The 18,230-nt window shown below is 45.5% G+C and overlaps 2 protein-coding genes across 3 annotated transcripts in view; one reads left to right on the top strand and one right to left on the bottom strand.

Moving 5' to 3' along the window:
- Positions 1-5,130, bottom strand: part of Sec24d (SEC24 homolog D, COPII component) — a 106,778-nt gene extending 101,648 nt beyond the window's left edge. The window contains exons 1-2 of one of the 2 annotated variants that reach the window (XM_087624898.1): positions 5,064-5,130; positions 2,812-2,971 (exon numbers count right to left, since the gene is read on the bottom strand). In XM_087624898.1, the coding sequence (XP_087481024.1) occupies positions 2,812-2,929 (118 nt within the window). In that variant the 5' untranslated portion in view covers positions 2,930-2,971; positions 5,064-5,130. 2 annotated transcript variants of the gene reach the window in all.
- Positions 5,131-5,185: 55 nt separating this feature from the next.
- LOC147996529 (uncharacterized) lies at positions 5,186-16,454 on the top strand. The gene is made up of 2 exons (XM_087642576.1): positions 5,186-5,539; positions 9,135-16,454. Exons 1-2 carry the CDS (start codon positions 5,526-5,528, stop codon positions 13,255-13,257), a joined length of 4,137 nt encoding a protein of 1,378 aa, XP_087498702.1. The 5' UTR covers positions 5,186-5,525; the 3' UTR covers positions 13,258-16,454.
- The last annotated feature ends 1,776 nt before the right edge of the window (positions 16,455-18,230 follow it).

Below are 18,230 nucleotides of genomic sequence, written 5' to 3'. Positions count from 1 at the left end.
GTCCTGAGCTAGACATACAGATGCTCCATCCCTAGGGTCCTCTATAATTTGGATTTTTTTTAATGCAAAGCAACACTTCTTTGACGAATTCTGTGGTATGGGTTTTCCTTCTGGCCTAGAAGGAAGTGATTTTTGGTAGAATGGTCTGGTGTGGGCCATGCATCTCTGTAGATTGGATAATAAGTTCCAATGTCTGGGGCTCTACCTTTCTGCTTGTGTCCTGGCATCCTTTAACAAATCCCTTTCTGCTACAATGGATTCTGACATCAGCAAAGTGACTCTGACCAAAAACGACATCACAGACTAGTAGACCTTAAATTGGACCCTATTTCTAACAAAAATCAAAGAACATGTGTGTGTGTGTGGGGGGGATATCTTCATCTAAAAGAGACAAACAGGAGCTCCCTGTTCCACATGCAAATCCTAACGGCCAGTGCTCCCAAAGCTCTGGGCTGGTGGTTACCTGAGGAGTAGTAGCACGTACACCACCACCCAGACTTGACCCCACTTCCAGAACAGTAATGTGCCTGGCCTCTCTGCTTCCAGCAGCAGATGGCTTTCACTACTCCAAAGACACTTGAAAATGTGAGGACATTTTGGTTTGCTAAAACTGCCAGAAGAAGAGGAAGGTACCAGTGGAGCATGGTAGACAGAGACCATGGATGCCGCTAAATGCACAGGGCCTTTCTCTCCCTCTCCCTCTCTATCTCCCTCTCCCTCTCCCTCCCCTTCGCCCCCTCTACACACACACACACACACACACACACACACACACACACACACACACACACGTAAGAGAAAGAAAGAGAGAGAGTGCATGTGAAAGAGTAGGCCCCAGATGTTAAGAACGCTATGATGTAGAAGCCCTGCACCCAACACAGTGCACCTACCTCGTTTCCCCCCCACATCCTCTAATATGCACCATGTACTGGAGTGTGACCCTTTCTGGTTTAAGTCACTTCAGGGCGGCATTGCTAAGGCCCATTACTTTGTACTTTAAGGACACCTCCTATTGTTCCCATGCAGAGTGTCTACAGCCACCTTCCTACCTGGCCCACCCTCACTTGCCTTTCAGGTCATTCCTCTAAGAGGACGCTCTCTCCCTGACCCCATCTCAGAGTTTGGTTCTTCTCTCCTGGTGCCACTATGTGCTTCTTTAATACTTTCCACTCCCTTTCTACCCATGAGCTGCAGTTGTCAAGTTGTATACCGTGTCGTCTTTGAGATAACTAAGTAATTTATGGACTGGGATTGAGACTATTGTATTTGTTGTTTTATGACAAATACTTTGCTCACTCAATAAATCTGTTTGATTTGTTACTATGTAACACAAAAATTACAAAGACACAATCAATGGGTGCTGATGGAGATGGAGTTCTGTGAAACTATGCTGGTGAAACAGACACTTCAGAAAGTCACAAGTAGGTCGTCTTTCAGAAAACCAACAAAAAGATCGCCTACAATAGTGTGTGTGTGTGTGTGTGTGTGTGTGTGTGTGTGTGTGTGCACATGCGCTCACTCGTACATGCACATGCATGTGCATGAGTGAAAAGTTTGTGAATTGGTGCTGGGAAGGGGAATCCTGAGCCCCATGCTTGCTAGACAAGTGCTATCACTTAGCCCATTACCCTTAGTACAACGGTGTGGAGAGTGGTTTAAAGTCCAGCATTGTGTCAAGAAGACAAAACAGAGAGACAAGGTATAAGGAAGCTGGGGGAACATCTGGTCAGAGCTGCCTGTTAAAGCATGAAGCAGTATGAGGTAGAAGGCTGTGGAGACAACACAGAGGACTTTATGGGCAGAGCAGGGTGCTAATCAGGCACGAGATGTAAACCACACTCCAGGGACTGTGAGTTGGTATCTGTGGAGCAATGGGTAACAGGATAGGGCAGGGTGAACTGAAAAGAAGAAAAATGGAGAAAATAATGCAGACTAAGGGACTTAATGTATAAAGAGAGGTGAAGGGAAGTCATGAATGGCTTTTAAGTCAAATGACTCACTTGTTACACAGAATCCCTCCAGTTCAAGAGCTGATGGTCTGGCAAAGGGCTCTACTGGACAGAAGCCTAAGGGTTAAGAGACTATCTGTGACCTGGGTGACAGATGGGTTGGATTGTTTGTGACTGCTCAAAACAAGACTGGGAGAGAGATAGGCGGTATACATACAAATAAGCAGGCAAAAACTCAGACATTTAAGATAAAATTTTAAAAAGTAAATCTAAAAGTAAACTTTTGGTAGACTGACTATATCAGACCAGGTAAAAGACAGGGATTCTTCTGTTTTGATTTTGGAGTCTTCGTCTGTTTCCTCGAGACAGGGCCCCATACAGCCCAGGCTGGCCTTGAACTTGCTATCTAGGCCAGGCTAGCCTTGAACTCCTTACCCTCCTGGTTCTCTGTCTTTTGAGTGCTAAGCTTATAAGCATATGCCCCCACAGCTAGCTTGTTTTTGTTTTGTAATAATGAAAGGCTTAGGTGTTGATCCTAATAACTGATGCTCATACGTGATGTGGAATACCAGTAAAAAGTAGACTTCAATGAAGGAGCACAAAGTGCTCTAAGTGAGTAGGCCAGGCCTGAGCGTGCAGGTGAACCATAGAAAACACTGGTCCAGACATAGGAAAGAATTCCAGGCTGAAGGAGCAGATCTAAAGGATTAGTGAGTACTTTATGTGTCTCGCTGTAAGAGACTCTTCAAATGATGCTGCTATGTCAAACCAGGGCTTCATTTAAGGACTACCAACTAGGAATATCCCATGTCTCTAAGCCCGAGGACCAGATAATCATATATAAGTAAAAAGCAAAATTTACCTGGTGGAGAGGACACATGGGACGGGTCCCCATAGTGCCCGTAGTGAGGGGGAGAAATGCCCATTCCAGGCTGGGACTGAGAATAGGGGGGTGTCGCCACGTAACCTTGTTGGCTCATTATGAAAATATCATTCCAAAGGAGAGCTACTGCAGAAGAATCCTGCAAGAGTAAAGACGAGAAGTTAGCAAGAGGTCTTTAGATATTTAATACTATTAAAAATAGAATCACAGTCAAGAAACATTTCAGGTAACTTGAAGAAAAGTAAACGGGTCCATCCTGGAAATAATCTTCATTTTATACAACACTATGTATCATAATATTATCCCCTGGATATGGCTTAAGATATCTTTTTGGAATTCAATAACATCACTTCTACGGTCCCAGGAAATTTCGCAGGCACAAATCTGAATAGTAATTGCTACCACTTTTTCCTCGGAAGCCTGGATTGCTTCGAACAGTCTCTCATTAGTATTCCTACAGGTCTGCTTCTTGGTTTCCATGGTCACATTTTGAGAGTGCACCATGCCATTCAAGTGACTGACCACCATGATTACAAGTGGTCTGCAGACAGATGCTTCGTGACTTGGATCTCCCTGCTGCCCTTCTAATTAGTCTGCTTAATCTGTAGTTAAGACAAGGAAAAGCCATAGTCCAACAAATGTAACCTGAGATGGACATGATAACAGCCTTGTGAGTCATAATTTGACAAGCCAGGGGTAGCTCCAACCATCTTGGTCCAAGATGCTAGGGCTTCTTTTAGACTTAGATGACATTACACCTCTAAGAACATAAGCACCTATATTTAAGGAGCTAAAAACAAACAAACAAACAAACAAAACCTTCCATATGTGGGTAGTTATAAACAATCACAAATATAACAGTCCCATCTTGGGTCTATTCAGAGCCCAAATACCAATTAGCTTTACACTTTTATACTTCCAGGGTTTGCTAAAACATATCTCCTAGGAGGTTTTTAAAAGACAATTTTGTTTGTCTGTTCGGTTGGTTGTTTTCTGTCGAGACAAGGTTTCCCTTGTACTCCTAGCTGGCCTGAACTAATAGACCAGTATGGCCTCGAACTCAAAGAGGTCTACCCGCCTCTGCCTCCCTAGTGACAGGATTAGAGGAGTGTGGCCCGATGCCTGGCTTTCAAAAAAAAAAAAAAAAAAATGTAACAAGACAGAGGGTTCTCTGAAGCCTGGCAAAAGAAATAGATTGTTTCCTATCTGCCCTTGCCTAGCTTTGTGACACAATAAACTGAAGAGGCTCTTTGGGCCTCAGTTTTCTGTTTTAGAAAATGAAGTGTCTAAAAGTCATATTAGTTGGGAAACCCCGATTCCCTAGTTTCTTTCCAGTTTCTCCATCAAGCTTTTGGGTACCTCTCCTTTTGGGTATCATCTCCCTTCTTGTTGCTGTGTTTTAAGGTAAAGATTAGTGATGTCTTCTAGGTAAGACACGGTCTCTTTATTCTGGAAATGGCATGCAAATTTAAAACCTAAGGCTAACATCCACGATTTAGTTTTGTTTTCATATTAAACCTTAAGCTTCTGAATAGCAACCGAGAAAGAGCATGATGAGGTCACTGTCTTCTTAACAGAGGACAGAAAGGCAGACAAAGGTCTCCAGTCCACTGTGTTCCTGACAACACTTTCCCTCCTCCCACTGCGCATAGAGAGACGTGGCAGCCGCTTGGCCCCATGCAGCCCAGCGCCTTTAGAAGACCGCACCGGCGCACCCACGCAGCAGCTGCGGGAGGGAAGCCGGGCAGAGATGCTCACTGCAAAAGGACTGGAGGCAGCCCAGCCCTCTTCCCTGGTCCTGGGAGGAATTTACTTCCTCGCCCTACTCTGCCACGTCAAACTTCCTCACCCAGAACACCAAGTTGCAGAAACCTGACTCAGCTGCAAGCGGCGACATGGCAGAGAGCCACTTGGCACGAACCGGCCTCGAATCCAAACCTCGAGCGCTCGAATTCTACAAAGACACCCTTCCCCGTCCACTGTCACCCGGGGCAAGTTCGCGTTTCCCTCCCGAATGATGTCCCGAAGCTAAACGCTGTAGTTGCCATTTCCCCTCAGATATTTCCAGCCCTCTCTTCCACAGGGAACCAGGGAGCCAAGTTGATGGGGAGTCGCGGTGCAGCCGCGTGTGGACACTCCGCACCCCCAGCCGCGCCCCGAGCTCGCTGTACCTGTGGCTCTTCATCCTCCCCTCCCTCCTCCCTGCGCCCTGCGCCCCGCGTCTGCCGTACCTGCTCTGCACGCTCCGCGCCCCGCGCCACCGCCGCCGCCGCCGAGTCGCTCTGGGCTGCGAGTGCCACGTCAGGCGCCCGGCCGCGCGCGCGCGCTGGACCCGCTCGCTCCCGCGGCGCGCACCGGCGGGGGCGGGGCCGCGCCGCCCGCTGCGGCCTCGCGCCTCTTTCCGGGTCTTTTCCTCTAAGCTTTTCCTTCTCGAGGTCCCGCCTCCTCCAATTTGTCAAAGATCCTCCCGAGCCAGTGTCGTGGGGGGACTCGGGTGGGGTGAAGAGGAGCGCTCTGGGTTCAACAGGTGGCACTGAATCGCTGCGCTGGCTCGCCTTACTGGAAGCGACGCGTGTCGGGGAGTGCACAGTTGCAAGAGCAATCTGGTGCGTGTACAGACAATTTGATGACGTCTTCCAGCACAACAACAGAAGAAGGAAGGCCCAAGGCAGCCTGGTTCTGTGTGGAACGAGATGGCTCAGCTGAGGTATCCTCAAAGAAGAAAGGGTTGGAGGACCAACGTGGGCTCCTCCACTTAACTGTGAGCTACCGATGGTGCGCCCCACCCCCAAACAGGAACTGGCTTGTGTGTCTGTCAAAAATACATAACTTTCAGCTCAACTCTGGACAGAAACAGTTGAGAAACACCTATTTGGCCCTAAAATCAGAACCAATAGGGCACTTTCCAAAAAATGTCTCACTATCAAGTAGAAAGTCTTGAGTTCAGTCCACAGACGAGTTTGGGAAAACTATTTACACTTCACTCAAGTTTATGAAGTAAAAGCAGCCTAGTGATTTTGCCCTCACTATGTACCTTCTTCTGAGAAAGCAGAAGAATAAAAGCTCCCTAAAGCCTGACGAATCAAAAGCTATCTGAGTAGCTTTTCCTATTGCTGTGATACAATACTCTGGCAACCACAACTAAAAGGAGAAAATGTTTATTTTGGTCCGCAGTTCAAGGGAGAAATCCACCTTGATGCAGTAGCTTGAGGCAGCTGATTGCTTTGCATGCACAGTCAGGAAGCAGAGAGCAGTCAGTGCTTGTGTCTGGCTCTTTTTATACAGTCCAGGATCCTGGCCCAGCGAATGGTGTCATGCCCAGTGGGCGGGTCTTCCCAGATCAATTAATGTATAATCAAGATAGTTCCTCACAGGCTTGCCAGATAGATCTTTTATTAGAATTATCATTATTGTGACATTTGTTTTGGTTTTTTGGGTTTTTTTTTTTTTTTAATTGGCGACAGGGTTGCTCTAAGCAACCTTTGCTGTCCTGGAACTCACTCATTCTCTAGACTAGGCTGGCCTTGAACTCAAGTGATCCACCTGCCTCTGTCTCCCAAGTGCTGGGATTAAGGTCAGGAGCCACCAACCCCCTACTACATTAGGAATTTTAAGGCAACTGTGTCAACTATTTGTCCCTGAAAAAGAAACAATTTTAAGGGTAATAATTTCCCTTGTCTCACAGTCGCTGAGGTTTCAGTCCTATATTTTTGGTTGTGAGCCTAGCCTTTAATGGCTGAGCCATCTCTCCAGCCCCAGTCCTAAGTTATCATGTTGAACTGTTATAGGTGCCTGATGATATAGAGCATTATGGCAGGCAGAAGGACTGATAGACATGAAAGGCAGGAGGACTGACAGTAAAGCAGCTCATGTCACAGTGGCCAAGAAACAAAGAGGGAAACATAGATTCTGCAACTATTTACTCCTGCACCCTTCATGACTTTAAATCCAGAATCACACGGTTAACACTGACAAGTTTGGCTGCCTTCTTAGAATGGAACCTGGGCTCCTTCCTGAAGCACATTTTTGTGAATTTATTTATTTTTATTTTATGTACGGTTGGCTTAGATTGTTCAAAACCTACTTTAGTAAGGGTCCTCAAACTCTTTGACCCTCCTTGTAGCCCACCATCCGAAGGTAGGGGAGAGAAGATAGTAAATAGGACAAGAAGATGTGGACTTGTTTAGAAGTCATTCTCTGGGGTGGTTCTAATCTATTTGTCAGGATACCACCAGTCCAGTTCAGTACTGTCAGGACACCAAACATGAACCAGCAACAGTAGTACGGTCCAGCAGAAACTGCCAGGTCAACGCCAGGAGTTCTCTGTCATGCCTCTCTCAACAAAGTGGATTAGTGAAGACTGGAGACCAGCGTTGCACAGCTAGTCACTATCTGTTAAGTCCTATTTATACTCTCTAAACATCATGTGTCCACTCCAGCAAAACATCACATGAGTCTACATCACATAACACAATCAAAATTTCCACTTCAATGGCATTGATGTTTTGCCTGCACGCAAGTCTGTGTGAGGGTGTCAGATCCCTTGGAGCAGGTGTTACAGACAGTTGTGAGCTGCCATGTGGGTACTGGGAATTGAACTCAGATTCTTTGGAAGAGGAGCCAGTGCTTTTAACCAGAAGCCTTTTTAGGGTGCAGACAATCCCTTGTGCCTCTTCCTTTCACAAGATGCAAGATTACCTTGGGTAGAGCCTTTTCCTGGAGACACCATTCCTTTATTCCATTTTACTTCAGGACTTTCCAATTCTCTGTCAGCACAAGCTGTGGCTCCAACCTTAAACTTCCTGGTGCTCTTTCCTCCTCAAACGATACATTCCATAATTATCTTTGAGCTGCTTGTACTTTTTCACTGTAAACAGTGATCACTAATAACCACATGACAGAATCAATATAAGGCTATCTTGAAATCTCTTCTGCAAATGAAATTATTCCACTAATTTTTTTAATTTTGCCACAGCAAAAAAAAATTTTTTTTAGGTCAGAGACAAAAGGCAGCCATATTCATTGCCAAAATATTAAAAGAATGGTCTCCAACCTAGCTGCTAATACTCTTTCTCTTTGAAACCTCTTGAGCTTGGGCCTCCATAGTCCACATGGCCCTCAGCAGTACTGTCTTCCAAGCTCCTACTCGGATGGCCCATTAAACTCAGCTTACAGTATTCAACCACTTTTCTAGCCCAAAGTCTTCCACATTCGTTCTCCAAACAGCACGCAGGTCTGTCACAGCAAAAACCCCTTTCCTGGTACGAAGTTCTGTCTCAGTTACTTTTCTATTACTAAGATAAGATACTACAACCACAGCTCCTTACAGAAGAACGAGTTTATTGGGGACTTACAGTTTCAGAGGCTTAGAGTCCATAACCATTGTTGAGAAGAATGACCATCAAACAGGCAGGCATGGCACTGGAGCAGTGCTGAGAGCTTGTATCCATCCACAAGCACAAGGTAGGGAGAAAGATTCTGGGAAATGTTCCTAGTCTTTTGAAACCTCAAGGCCTGGTGCTCATGATGCCCCTGCTCTAAACAAGGTTGGACCTCCCAATAATTCCCAGCTCCACCAACTGTGGGCCAGGTATTCAAATATATGAGCCTGTGGAGGTCATCCTCCTCCAAACCACCACAGAGGCCTCACCTTTGAATGTTTCTCTCACCCAATAGCATCTCAAATTTGGAACCAGGGCAAGAGGATCTGGAGTTCAAGACCAGAGTAGACTGCTTAACAAAACCCTGTCTAGAAATGTTAAGGAGTGGGGAGGCAGAGGAAAAAGAAGGGAAGAATGAAAGGAGGGAGAGAGACAGAGAAGGGGTTAAAATCTTACTGAAGTTAGTGTCTGGATTATGATTATCAATAAGAAGTTATTTCCTTTTCATTATTTCCTCAAATCAATTTCCATGATTACCTCAAAAAAATGGTTCAACACACATTACTGTTCTAAATGAAAATCATTAAGAATTTGGGTTTTAGAATATACTATCATCACAGAAACTTCTACAATCTTCAGAGAGAGAGAGAGAGAGAGAGAGAGAGAGAGAGAGAGAGAAAGAATGTAATAAAGCTAGACTTTGTGCTACTTTATGGGTTCTTTTTCTACCACCCTTCTCCACCCTTATTCTGCCCTGCCCTTCTAAACCTCCAACACTATGCAGGAGAGAAAGAAGGCTAGAGGGGAAAGGGGGTGTGGATATTATTGGACTTCTACCTGTTGATTTAGGGGTGTTCCTTAGGGCAAATTTGATGTTTTCTGTCAGGATATCCAATTTCTTCTGCTTATCTCTTTGCACAGGATCACTTGGCCAACTGTAACAAACTGCAACAACTGCAACAACAGCAACCAGCAACCAGCAACCAGCAACCAGCAACCAGCAACCAACAAACAGCAACCAACAACCAGCAACCAGCAATCAACAACCAACAACCAGCAACCAACAACCAACAAACAGCAACCAACAACCAACAACCAACAAACAGCAACCAGCAACCAACAACCAACAAACAGCAACCAACAACCAACAACCAGCAACCAACATCCAACAACCAACAACCAGCAACCAGCAACCAGCAGCCAACAACCAGCAACCAACAACCAGCAACCAGCAATCAGCAACCAACAACCAACAATCAACAACCAAAAACCAGCAACCAGCAACCAGCAACCAACAACCAACAAACAGCAACCAACAACCAACAACCAACAATCAGCAACGGGCAACCAACAACCACCAATCAACAACCAACAAACAACAAACAACAACCAGCAAGTAGCAACCAAGAACCAAAACCAGCAACCAGCAGCCAACAACCAGCAACCAACAACCAGCAACCAGAAATCAGCAACTAACAACCAACAATCAACAACCAAAAACCAACAAGAGCAACCAGCAACCAGCAACCAGCAACCAACAACCAGCAACCAACAACCAACAATCAGCAACCAGCAACCAACAACCAGCAACCAGCAACCAGCAACCAACAACCAACAAACAGCAACCAGCAACCAACAACCAACAATCAGCACCCGGCAACCAACAACCACCAATCAACAACCAACAAACAACAAACAACAACCAGCAAGCAGCAAACAAGAACCAAAACCAGCAACCAGCAGCCAACAACCAGCAACCAACAACCAGCAACCAGCAATCAGCAACCAACAACCAACAATCAACAACCAAAAACCAACAAGAGCAACCAGCAACCAGCAACCAACAACCAGCAACCAACAACCAACAACCAGCAATCAGCAACCAGCAACCAACAACCAGCAACCAGCAACCAGCAACCAACAACCAACAAACAGCAACCAGCAACCAACAACCAACAATCAGCAACCGGCAACCAACAACCACCAATCAACAAACAACAAACAACAAACAACAACCAGCAAGCAGCAACCAAGAACCAAAACCAGCAACCAGCAACCAGCAACCAACATCCAACAACCAACATCCAACAACCCACAACCAACAACCAGCAACCAACAACCAACAAACAGCAACCAACATCCAACAACCAACAACCAACAAACAGCAACCAGCAACCAACAACCAAAACCAGCAACCAACAACCAACAACCAACAAACAGCAACCAACAAACAGCAACCAGCAACCAACAACCAAAACCAGCAACCAACAACCAGCAACCAGCAACCAACAACCAACAAACAGCAACCAACAAACAGCAACCAACAACCAGCAACCAACAACCAACAACCAGCAACCAGCAACCAGCAACCAGCAACCAACATCCAACAACCAACAACCAGCAACCAACAACCAGCAACCAACAACCAGCAATCAGCAACCAGCAACCAACAACCAGCAACCAGCAAGCAGCAACCAACAACCAAAACCAGCAACCAACAACCAACAACCAAAACCAAAACCAGCAACCAGCAACCAACAACCAACAAACAGCAACCAACAAACAGCAACCAACAACCAGCAACCAACAACCAACAACCAGCAACCAGCAACCAAAACCAGCAACCAGCAACCAACAACCAACAACCAAAACCAGCAACCAACAACCAACAACCAGCAACCAACATCCAACAACCAACAACCAGAAACCAACAACCAACAATCAGCAACCAGCAACCAAAACCAGCAACCAGCAACCAGCAACCAACAACCAAAACCAGCAACCAACAACCAACAACCAGCAACCAACATCCAACAACCAACAACCAGAAACCAACAACCAACAATCAGCAACCAACAACCAACAACCAACAAACAGCAACCAGCAACCAACAACCAACAACCAACAAACAGCAACCAGCAACCAACACCAAAACCAGCAACCAACAACCAGCAACCAGCAACCAGCAACCAACAACCAACAATCAGCAACCAACAACCAGCAACCAACATCCAACAACCAACAACCAGCAACCAACAACCAACAATCAGCAACCAGCAACCAACAACCAAAACCAGCAACCAACAACCAGCAATCAGCAACCAGCAACCAACAACCAAAACCAGCAAGCAGCAACCAGCAACCAGCAAGCAGCAACCAACAACCAACAATCAGCAACCAACAACCAGCAACCAACATCCAACAACCAACAACCAGCAACCAACAACCAACAATCAGCAACCAACAACCAACAACCAAAACCAGCAACCAACAACCAACAACCAAAACCAAAACCAGCAACCAGCAACCAACAACCAACAAACAGCAACCAACAAACAGCAACCAACAACCAGCAACCAACAACCAACAACCAGCAACCAGCAACCAAAACCAGCAACCAGCAACCAGCAACCAACATCCAACAACCAGCAACCAGCAACCAACAAACAGCAACCAACAACCAGCAATCAGCAACCAGCAACCAACAACCAGCAACCAGCAAGCAGCAACCAACAACCAAAACCAGCAACCAACAACCAACAACCAAAACCAAAACCAGAAACCAGCAACCAACAACCAACAAACAGCAACCAACAAACAGCAACCAACAACCAGCAACCAACAACCAACAACCAGCAACCAGCAACCAAAACCAGCAACCAGCAACCAGCAACCAACAACCAAAACCAGCAACCAACAACCAACAACCAGCAACCAACATCCAACAACCAACAACCAGAAACCAACAACCAACAATCAGCAACCAACAACCAACAACCAACAAACAGCAACCAGCAACCAGCAACCAACAACCAACAACCAACAACCAACAAACAGCAACCAGCAACCAACAACCAAAACCAGCAACCAACAACCAGCAACCAGCAACCAGCAACCAACAACCAACAATCAGCAACCAACAACCAGCAACCAACATCCAACAACCAACAACCAGCAACCAACAACCAACAATCAGCAACCAACAACCAACAACCAAAACCAGCAACCAACAACCAACAACCAAAACCAAAACCAGCAACCAGCAACCGACAACCAACAAACAGCAACCAACAAACAGCAACCAACAACCAGCAACCAACAACCAACAACCAGCAACCAGCAACCAAAACCAGCAACCAGCAACCAGCAACCAACATCCAACAACCAACAACCAGCAACCAACAACCAGCAACCAACAACCAGCAATCAGCAACCAGCAACCAACAACCAGCAACCAGCAAGCAGCAACCAACAACCAAAACCAGCAACCAACAACCAACAACCAAAACCAAAACCAGCAACCAGCAACCAACAACCAACAAACAGCAACCAACAAACAGCAACCAACAACCAGCAACCAACAACCAACAACCAGCAACCAGCAACCAACAACCAACAACCAGCAACCAGCAACCATAACCAGCAACCAGCAACCAGCAACCAACAACCAAAACCAGCAACCAACAACCAACAACCAGCAACCAACATCCAACAACCAACAACCAGAAACCAACAACCAACAATCAGCAACCAACAACCAACAACCAACAAACAGCAACCAGCAACCAGCAACCAACAACCAACAACCAACAAACAGCAACCAGCAACCAACAACCAAAACCAGCAACCAACAACCAAAACCAGCAACCAGCAACCAACAACCAACAATCAGCAACCAACAACCAGCAACCAACATCCAACAACCAACAACCAGCAACCAACAACCAGCAAGCAGCAACCAACAACCAACAACCAACAAACAGCAACCAGCAACCAGCAACCAACAAACAGCAACCAGCAACCAGCAAGCAGCAACCAACAACCAAAACCAGCAACCAACAACCAGCAACCAGCAAGCAGCAACCAACAACCAAAACCAGCAACCAACAACCAACAACCAAAACCAAAACCAGCAACCAGCAACCAACAACCAAAACCAGCAACCAACAACCAACAACCAAAACCAAAACCAGCAACCAAAACCAGCAACCAGCAACCAGCAACCAGCAACCAGCAACCAGCAACCAAAACCAGCAACCAGTAACCAGCAACCAACATCCAACAACCAACAACCAGCAACCAGCAACCAGCAACCAACAACCAAAACCAGCAACCAACAACCAAAAACCAACAAACAGCAACCAGCAACCAGCAACCAACAACCAAAACCAGCAACCAACAACCAACAACCAACAAACAGCAACCAACAAACAGCAACCAGCAACCAACAACCAACAAACAGCAACCAACAACCAACAATCAGCAAACAACCAACAAACAGCAACCAGCAACCAACAACCAACAATCAGCAACCAGCAACCAGCAACCAGCAACCAACAACCAAAACCAGCAACCAACAACCAAAACCAGCAACCAACAACCAGCAACCAACAACCAACAAACAGCAACCAACAACCAACAATCAGCAAACAACCAACAAACAGCAACCAGCAACCAACAACCAACAAACAGCAACCAACAAACAGCAACCAGCAACCAGCAACCAACAATCAGCAACCAGCAACCAGCAACCAACAACCAACAAACAGCAACCAGCAAGCAGCAACCAACAACCAACAACCAACAAACAGCAACCAGCAACCAGCAACCAACAAACAGCAACCAGCAACCAACAACCAAAACCAGCAACCAGCAACCAGCAACCAACAACCAACAATCAGCAACCAACAACCAGCAACCAACATCCAACAACCAACAACCAGCAACCAACAACCAACAATCAGCAACCAACAACCAACAACCAACAAACAGCAACCAACAACCAGCAATCAGCAACCAGCAACCAACAACCAGCAACCAGCAAGCAGCAACCAACAACCAAAACCAGCAACCAACAACCAACAACCAAAACCAAAACCAGCAACCAGCAACCAGCAACCAACAACCAACAAACAGCAACCAACAACCAGCAACCAACAACCAACAACCAGCAACCAGCAACCAAAACCAGCAACCAGCAACCAGCAACCAACATCCAACAACCAACAACCAGCAACCAACAACCAAAACCAGCAACCAACAACCAACAACCAGCAACCAGCAACCAACATCCAACAACCAACAACCAGCAACCAACAACCAACAATCAGCAACCAACAACCAACAACCAACAAACAGCAACCAACAACCAACAAACAGCAACCAGCAACCAGCAACCAACAACCAAAACCAGCAACCAACAACCAGCAACCAGCAACCAGCAACCAACAACCAACAATCAGCAACCAACAACCAGCAACCAACATCCAACAACCAACAACCAGCAACCAACAACCAACAATCAGCAACCAGCAACCAACAACCAAAACCAGCAACCAACAACCAGCAACCAGCAACCAACATCCAACAACCAACAACCAGCAACCAACAACCAACAACCAACAACCAGCAACCAACAACCAGCAACCAACAACCAACAACCAGCAGCAAGCAACCAGCAACCAACAACCAACAATGAGCAACCGGCAACCAGCAACCAACAACCAACAACCAACAAACAGCAACCAACAACCAACAAACAGCAACCAGCAACCAACAACCAACAGCCAATAGCCAACAACCAACAACCAGCAACTAACAACCAACAATCAACAACCAGCAAACAGCCGCAGGAGGAGAAGCAGCAGCCACAGCCCCACTCAGGGCTCTAGAGTCCCCAGAATTCCAAATATTATACACTTGCCGAAGCCATCTGCAGCTGGCCAAACCTCCCCACCTCCCCCTGTTAGAGCAGGAGACAAATCATAGTCAGCTGCTCTGGACAATCTAAAGAAGTCCCATATCCCACACCTGGGTTTAAAACAAAAACATTCCTACAACATTTCTCTGTTTTTTTTTTAAAGAAACTAAAACACATCACTACAATGTGATGTATATTTCTTGATCTGATGTGTATGTGTGTGACATATACTAGTTAATGTGGAGTGTATATGTGTGTGTGATATACTTGTTAATGAAGAGAGTGTGTGTATGTGTGCACTTGTACACATATGTATGCGCCTACATATGCCCACAAAGAAGACAAACTCAAGTGTTATTCCTTAGGTTGTGTCCACTAACGCTTTAGATAGGGTCTTTCCCTGCCCGGGAGCTTACCGTGAGTTTGAGTTTGGTTGATTACCCAACCCCTGGAAAATGCTCACCTTCCCAACAAGGGACTTCAGGTCACCTCTCTGCTTTTTTATCCAGGTTCTAGGGATCAAACTCAAGCTCTTATAGTTGCTCAAACACTTTAGTGACTGAGCCTTCTCCCCGCCCTTAGCTCACAGTTTTAAAGACCAAATCCCAAGATTTGGTAGCTTCATCAGTCAGATCCGGGATGGCCTTGTGGCAGATGATATCAGATTAGGTGCACACACAGAGGAGACTACATAGCAAGATGGTGGCAGATGGAGAGATTAGTGTCAGGACCACACCTGCATACTAACCTACTCTCCTGGGAGCTAACCCAAATCCTAACAGAACCAGATTCCTTCTTCCTGAGGCTGTACCAGCAATGGCTGAATTACCTCCTAGTAGCTCTGATCTCTTAAGGTTCCATGATCTCTTCAAAGTGCCACAGTTAGGAATAAAATTAGCATGTGAGCCTTTGGGGAACACACTTAAACTGTATCTAAACCAAGCAGGATTTTTAAAAAGTGAAGGGAGAGTGGTAAATAAGGAGATGGGACAGAATGGAGATGGCCTCCGTGAACAGGAGAACAGGAGACTCTCTACAGGTACAGAATGTTTTTGAGAGATGCCCCCAAAGTTCCCTGGAACCTACTTGACTTTGGAGGGCAAAAGGGAAAATTGTATTGCTTTCAGTTTCTCTGACCACATTAGTGAAACCTCCATGTATGGTTATTGAACAGGAGGCCAGTTACATCAGCCTGGCTCTTTGAATGAGTCTGTAATAGTCAGATAAAACTTGGACAAAACAAAGCACTTAAAGTTTGATTCTTTATGCTAGTCCTTATAATTGTCATGCAAAGTATACAATGAGTCCATTGATTAAAATAAAATTTTGATAACAATATATTAAGACTTGTCATTTTGCCAGGGCTGGAGAGATGAGTCAGTGGTTAGGAGCACTGACTGCTCTTCCAGAGGTCCTGAGTTCAATTCCCAGCAACCACATGGTGGCTCACAACCATCTGTAACAGATTCTGGTGTATCTGAAGACAACTACAGTGTACTCATATACATTAAATAAATAAAATATTTTAGAAAATAAAAAAAGACTTGTCATTTTGCAAATCCCCAAATAACTTTCTCTGACCCTTGTAACTTGTTGAAGGTTTCCAGCTTTTGTCCCAGTTATGAAAAAACATCCAGCCACAGAAGCATTTAATGAACAATCAACAAGCCTGCTATGATGACCTGCCATAAATTGTCACAGCTGATCTCATGTCATGAAATGGTTGTTGTTTGGCTTGGAAGATAGTGCTTTATAAAATCACCTTAATAAAACAAACCTGAACCCAAACCCACACATAATTAGTTAATACTACCTGTGTACATACTATTAATCTATGTGGCTTGATTAAACCCCCAGGGAAGGCTTATAGAAAACACGAGACGTTTTGTACAGTACACAGAGTGATCTACCCTACCCACGCTTTTTGATAAATGCAAAATGCACTGGCTCCTTTACAAAACGAAACCAACTTTTTTACAAGCAGTGGACTCAGTGTGGTGTCCAGAGATTGACTGGACCCAAAGCACCTGTTCTACTGGTGCAGAGTTGTCCAGATGATTCTTATTCTCTGCTGGGTTATGCATTTAGAAAGGAGGCTGACAAGCTTCTCTTTTAGAGTATTTAAACCTGATAGGGTCATAGATGAATGGCAGTAAGCAACCATGAACCATAACGGGGAGGACCAGGCTGATAGAAGGATCTGCCTTTACTAATGTCTAACCAGAAATCCTGGTTAGACTTGGGGTGACCAATTGCTCAGAAACCCATCACAATGTCTGTTATTTTTAGAGTCGGCTAATGAGAAGGTTTTGTGAATATGGCTGGGTCAAAATCACTGCAAGGGAGACATCCCTGGGAATATAGTGGGAATGCGTTGGGGATTTTGCTTGATTCCCTGTTTCTTTGTCTCAGTGTTTGAGAAGGCAGCTGAACGGTGACTTTGGAGGTATCTTGGAATCAGTTTGTCCCATCTGCAATGAGATGAGGGAGAAGAGAGAAAGAAATCTTGGGTTGGGCTTGCCCTTTCTCCACCCCCATTCTTTAGTCCACCTGACTGGGCATGCCCAGTCTGTCATCAGGAAGCAGCTATGACACTCTAGTCTGTCCCAGGGAGAGGCTGGAATAATAGGATTTCTACATCTTACAGGTGACTCGGCCTCCTTTAGTCTCCTGGTTTCCTCCTTTAGTAAGCCACATAAACTGTAAGCCACTCTCATGAAACACTTTTTAATATGAATCAGCTCACAGTCTGTTCCTCTAGAGAACCCTGAGGAATATGCCAGGTTTCTAAACACCGCATCCTGTGTATAGCCAAGCCTACGTCACTTCCTTCCATGGGACTCTGCTCTTTTTGGATAAGTTTTCCTCGGGATTTCAGCTTCTCAGATGTCTGTGTTTAAGATTTTAATCTCTTTGGGTGCGATATTTGGTCTCTTAGATGTTAGAGACGGTGGTGATTTAAGGATTTTAAAATTTAACGTGATGGCGCTCAGGATAGCGTTTTAGTGTTTGTGATAACTTCTGGGTTTTAGCATCTCAGTTTGCCCAAAATAAACCCCATGCTCATTCCCCAGGTGTGACAGCTAGGTTGTATGGTCCCTGCATGAGGGCTGCTGGGGTCAGTCTGCACGTTATTCTAATTTCCTCTACAGTCTCGCATAGCACATAGTTTCTGTTGGTCAATATTTGCCTGACAGAATTCTCACCTTAGCCTAACCTTTTCCTGTCACTCTATTTGGTGTTCCAGCCAATTATGCCTTGGCCTGAGTTCTAGTTCTCAATATGTAGCAAGGTCCCAGGCTGCTAATCAGCAAGGA

The sequence above is a fragment of the Rattus norvegicus genome, chromosome 2, assembly GCF_021556685.1.
Source record: "Rattus norvegicus strain SHRSP/BbbUtx chromosome 2, alternate assembly SHRSP_T2T, whole genome shotgun sequence".
NCBI lineage: Eukaryota > Metazoa > Chordata > Mammalia > Rodentia > Muridae > Rattus > Rattus norvegicus.
Note: the sequence above shows the minus strand (reverse complement) of the source record. Positions and strands in the feature narration are given on the sequence as shown.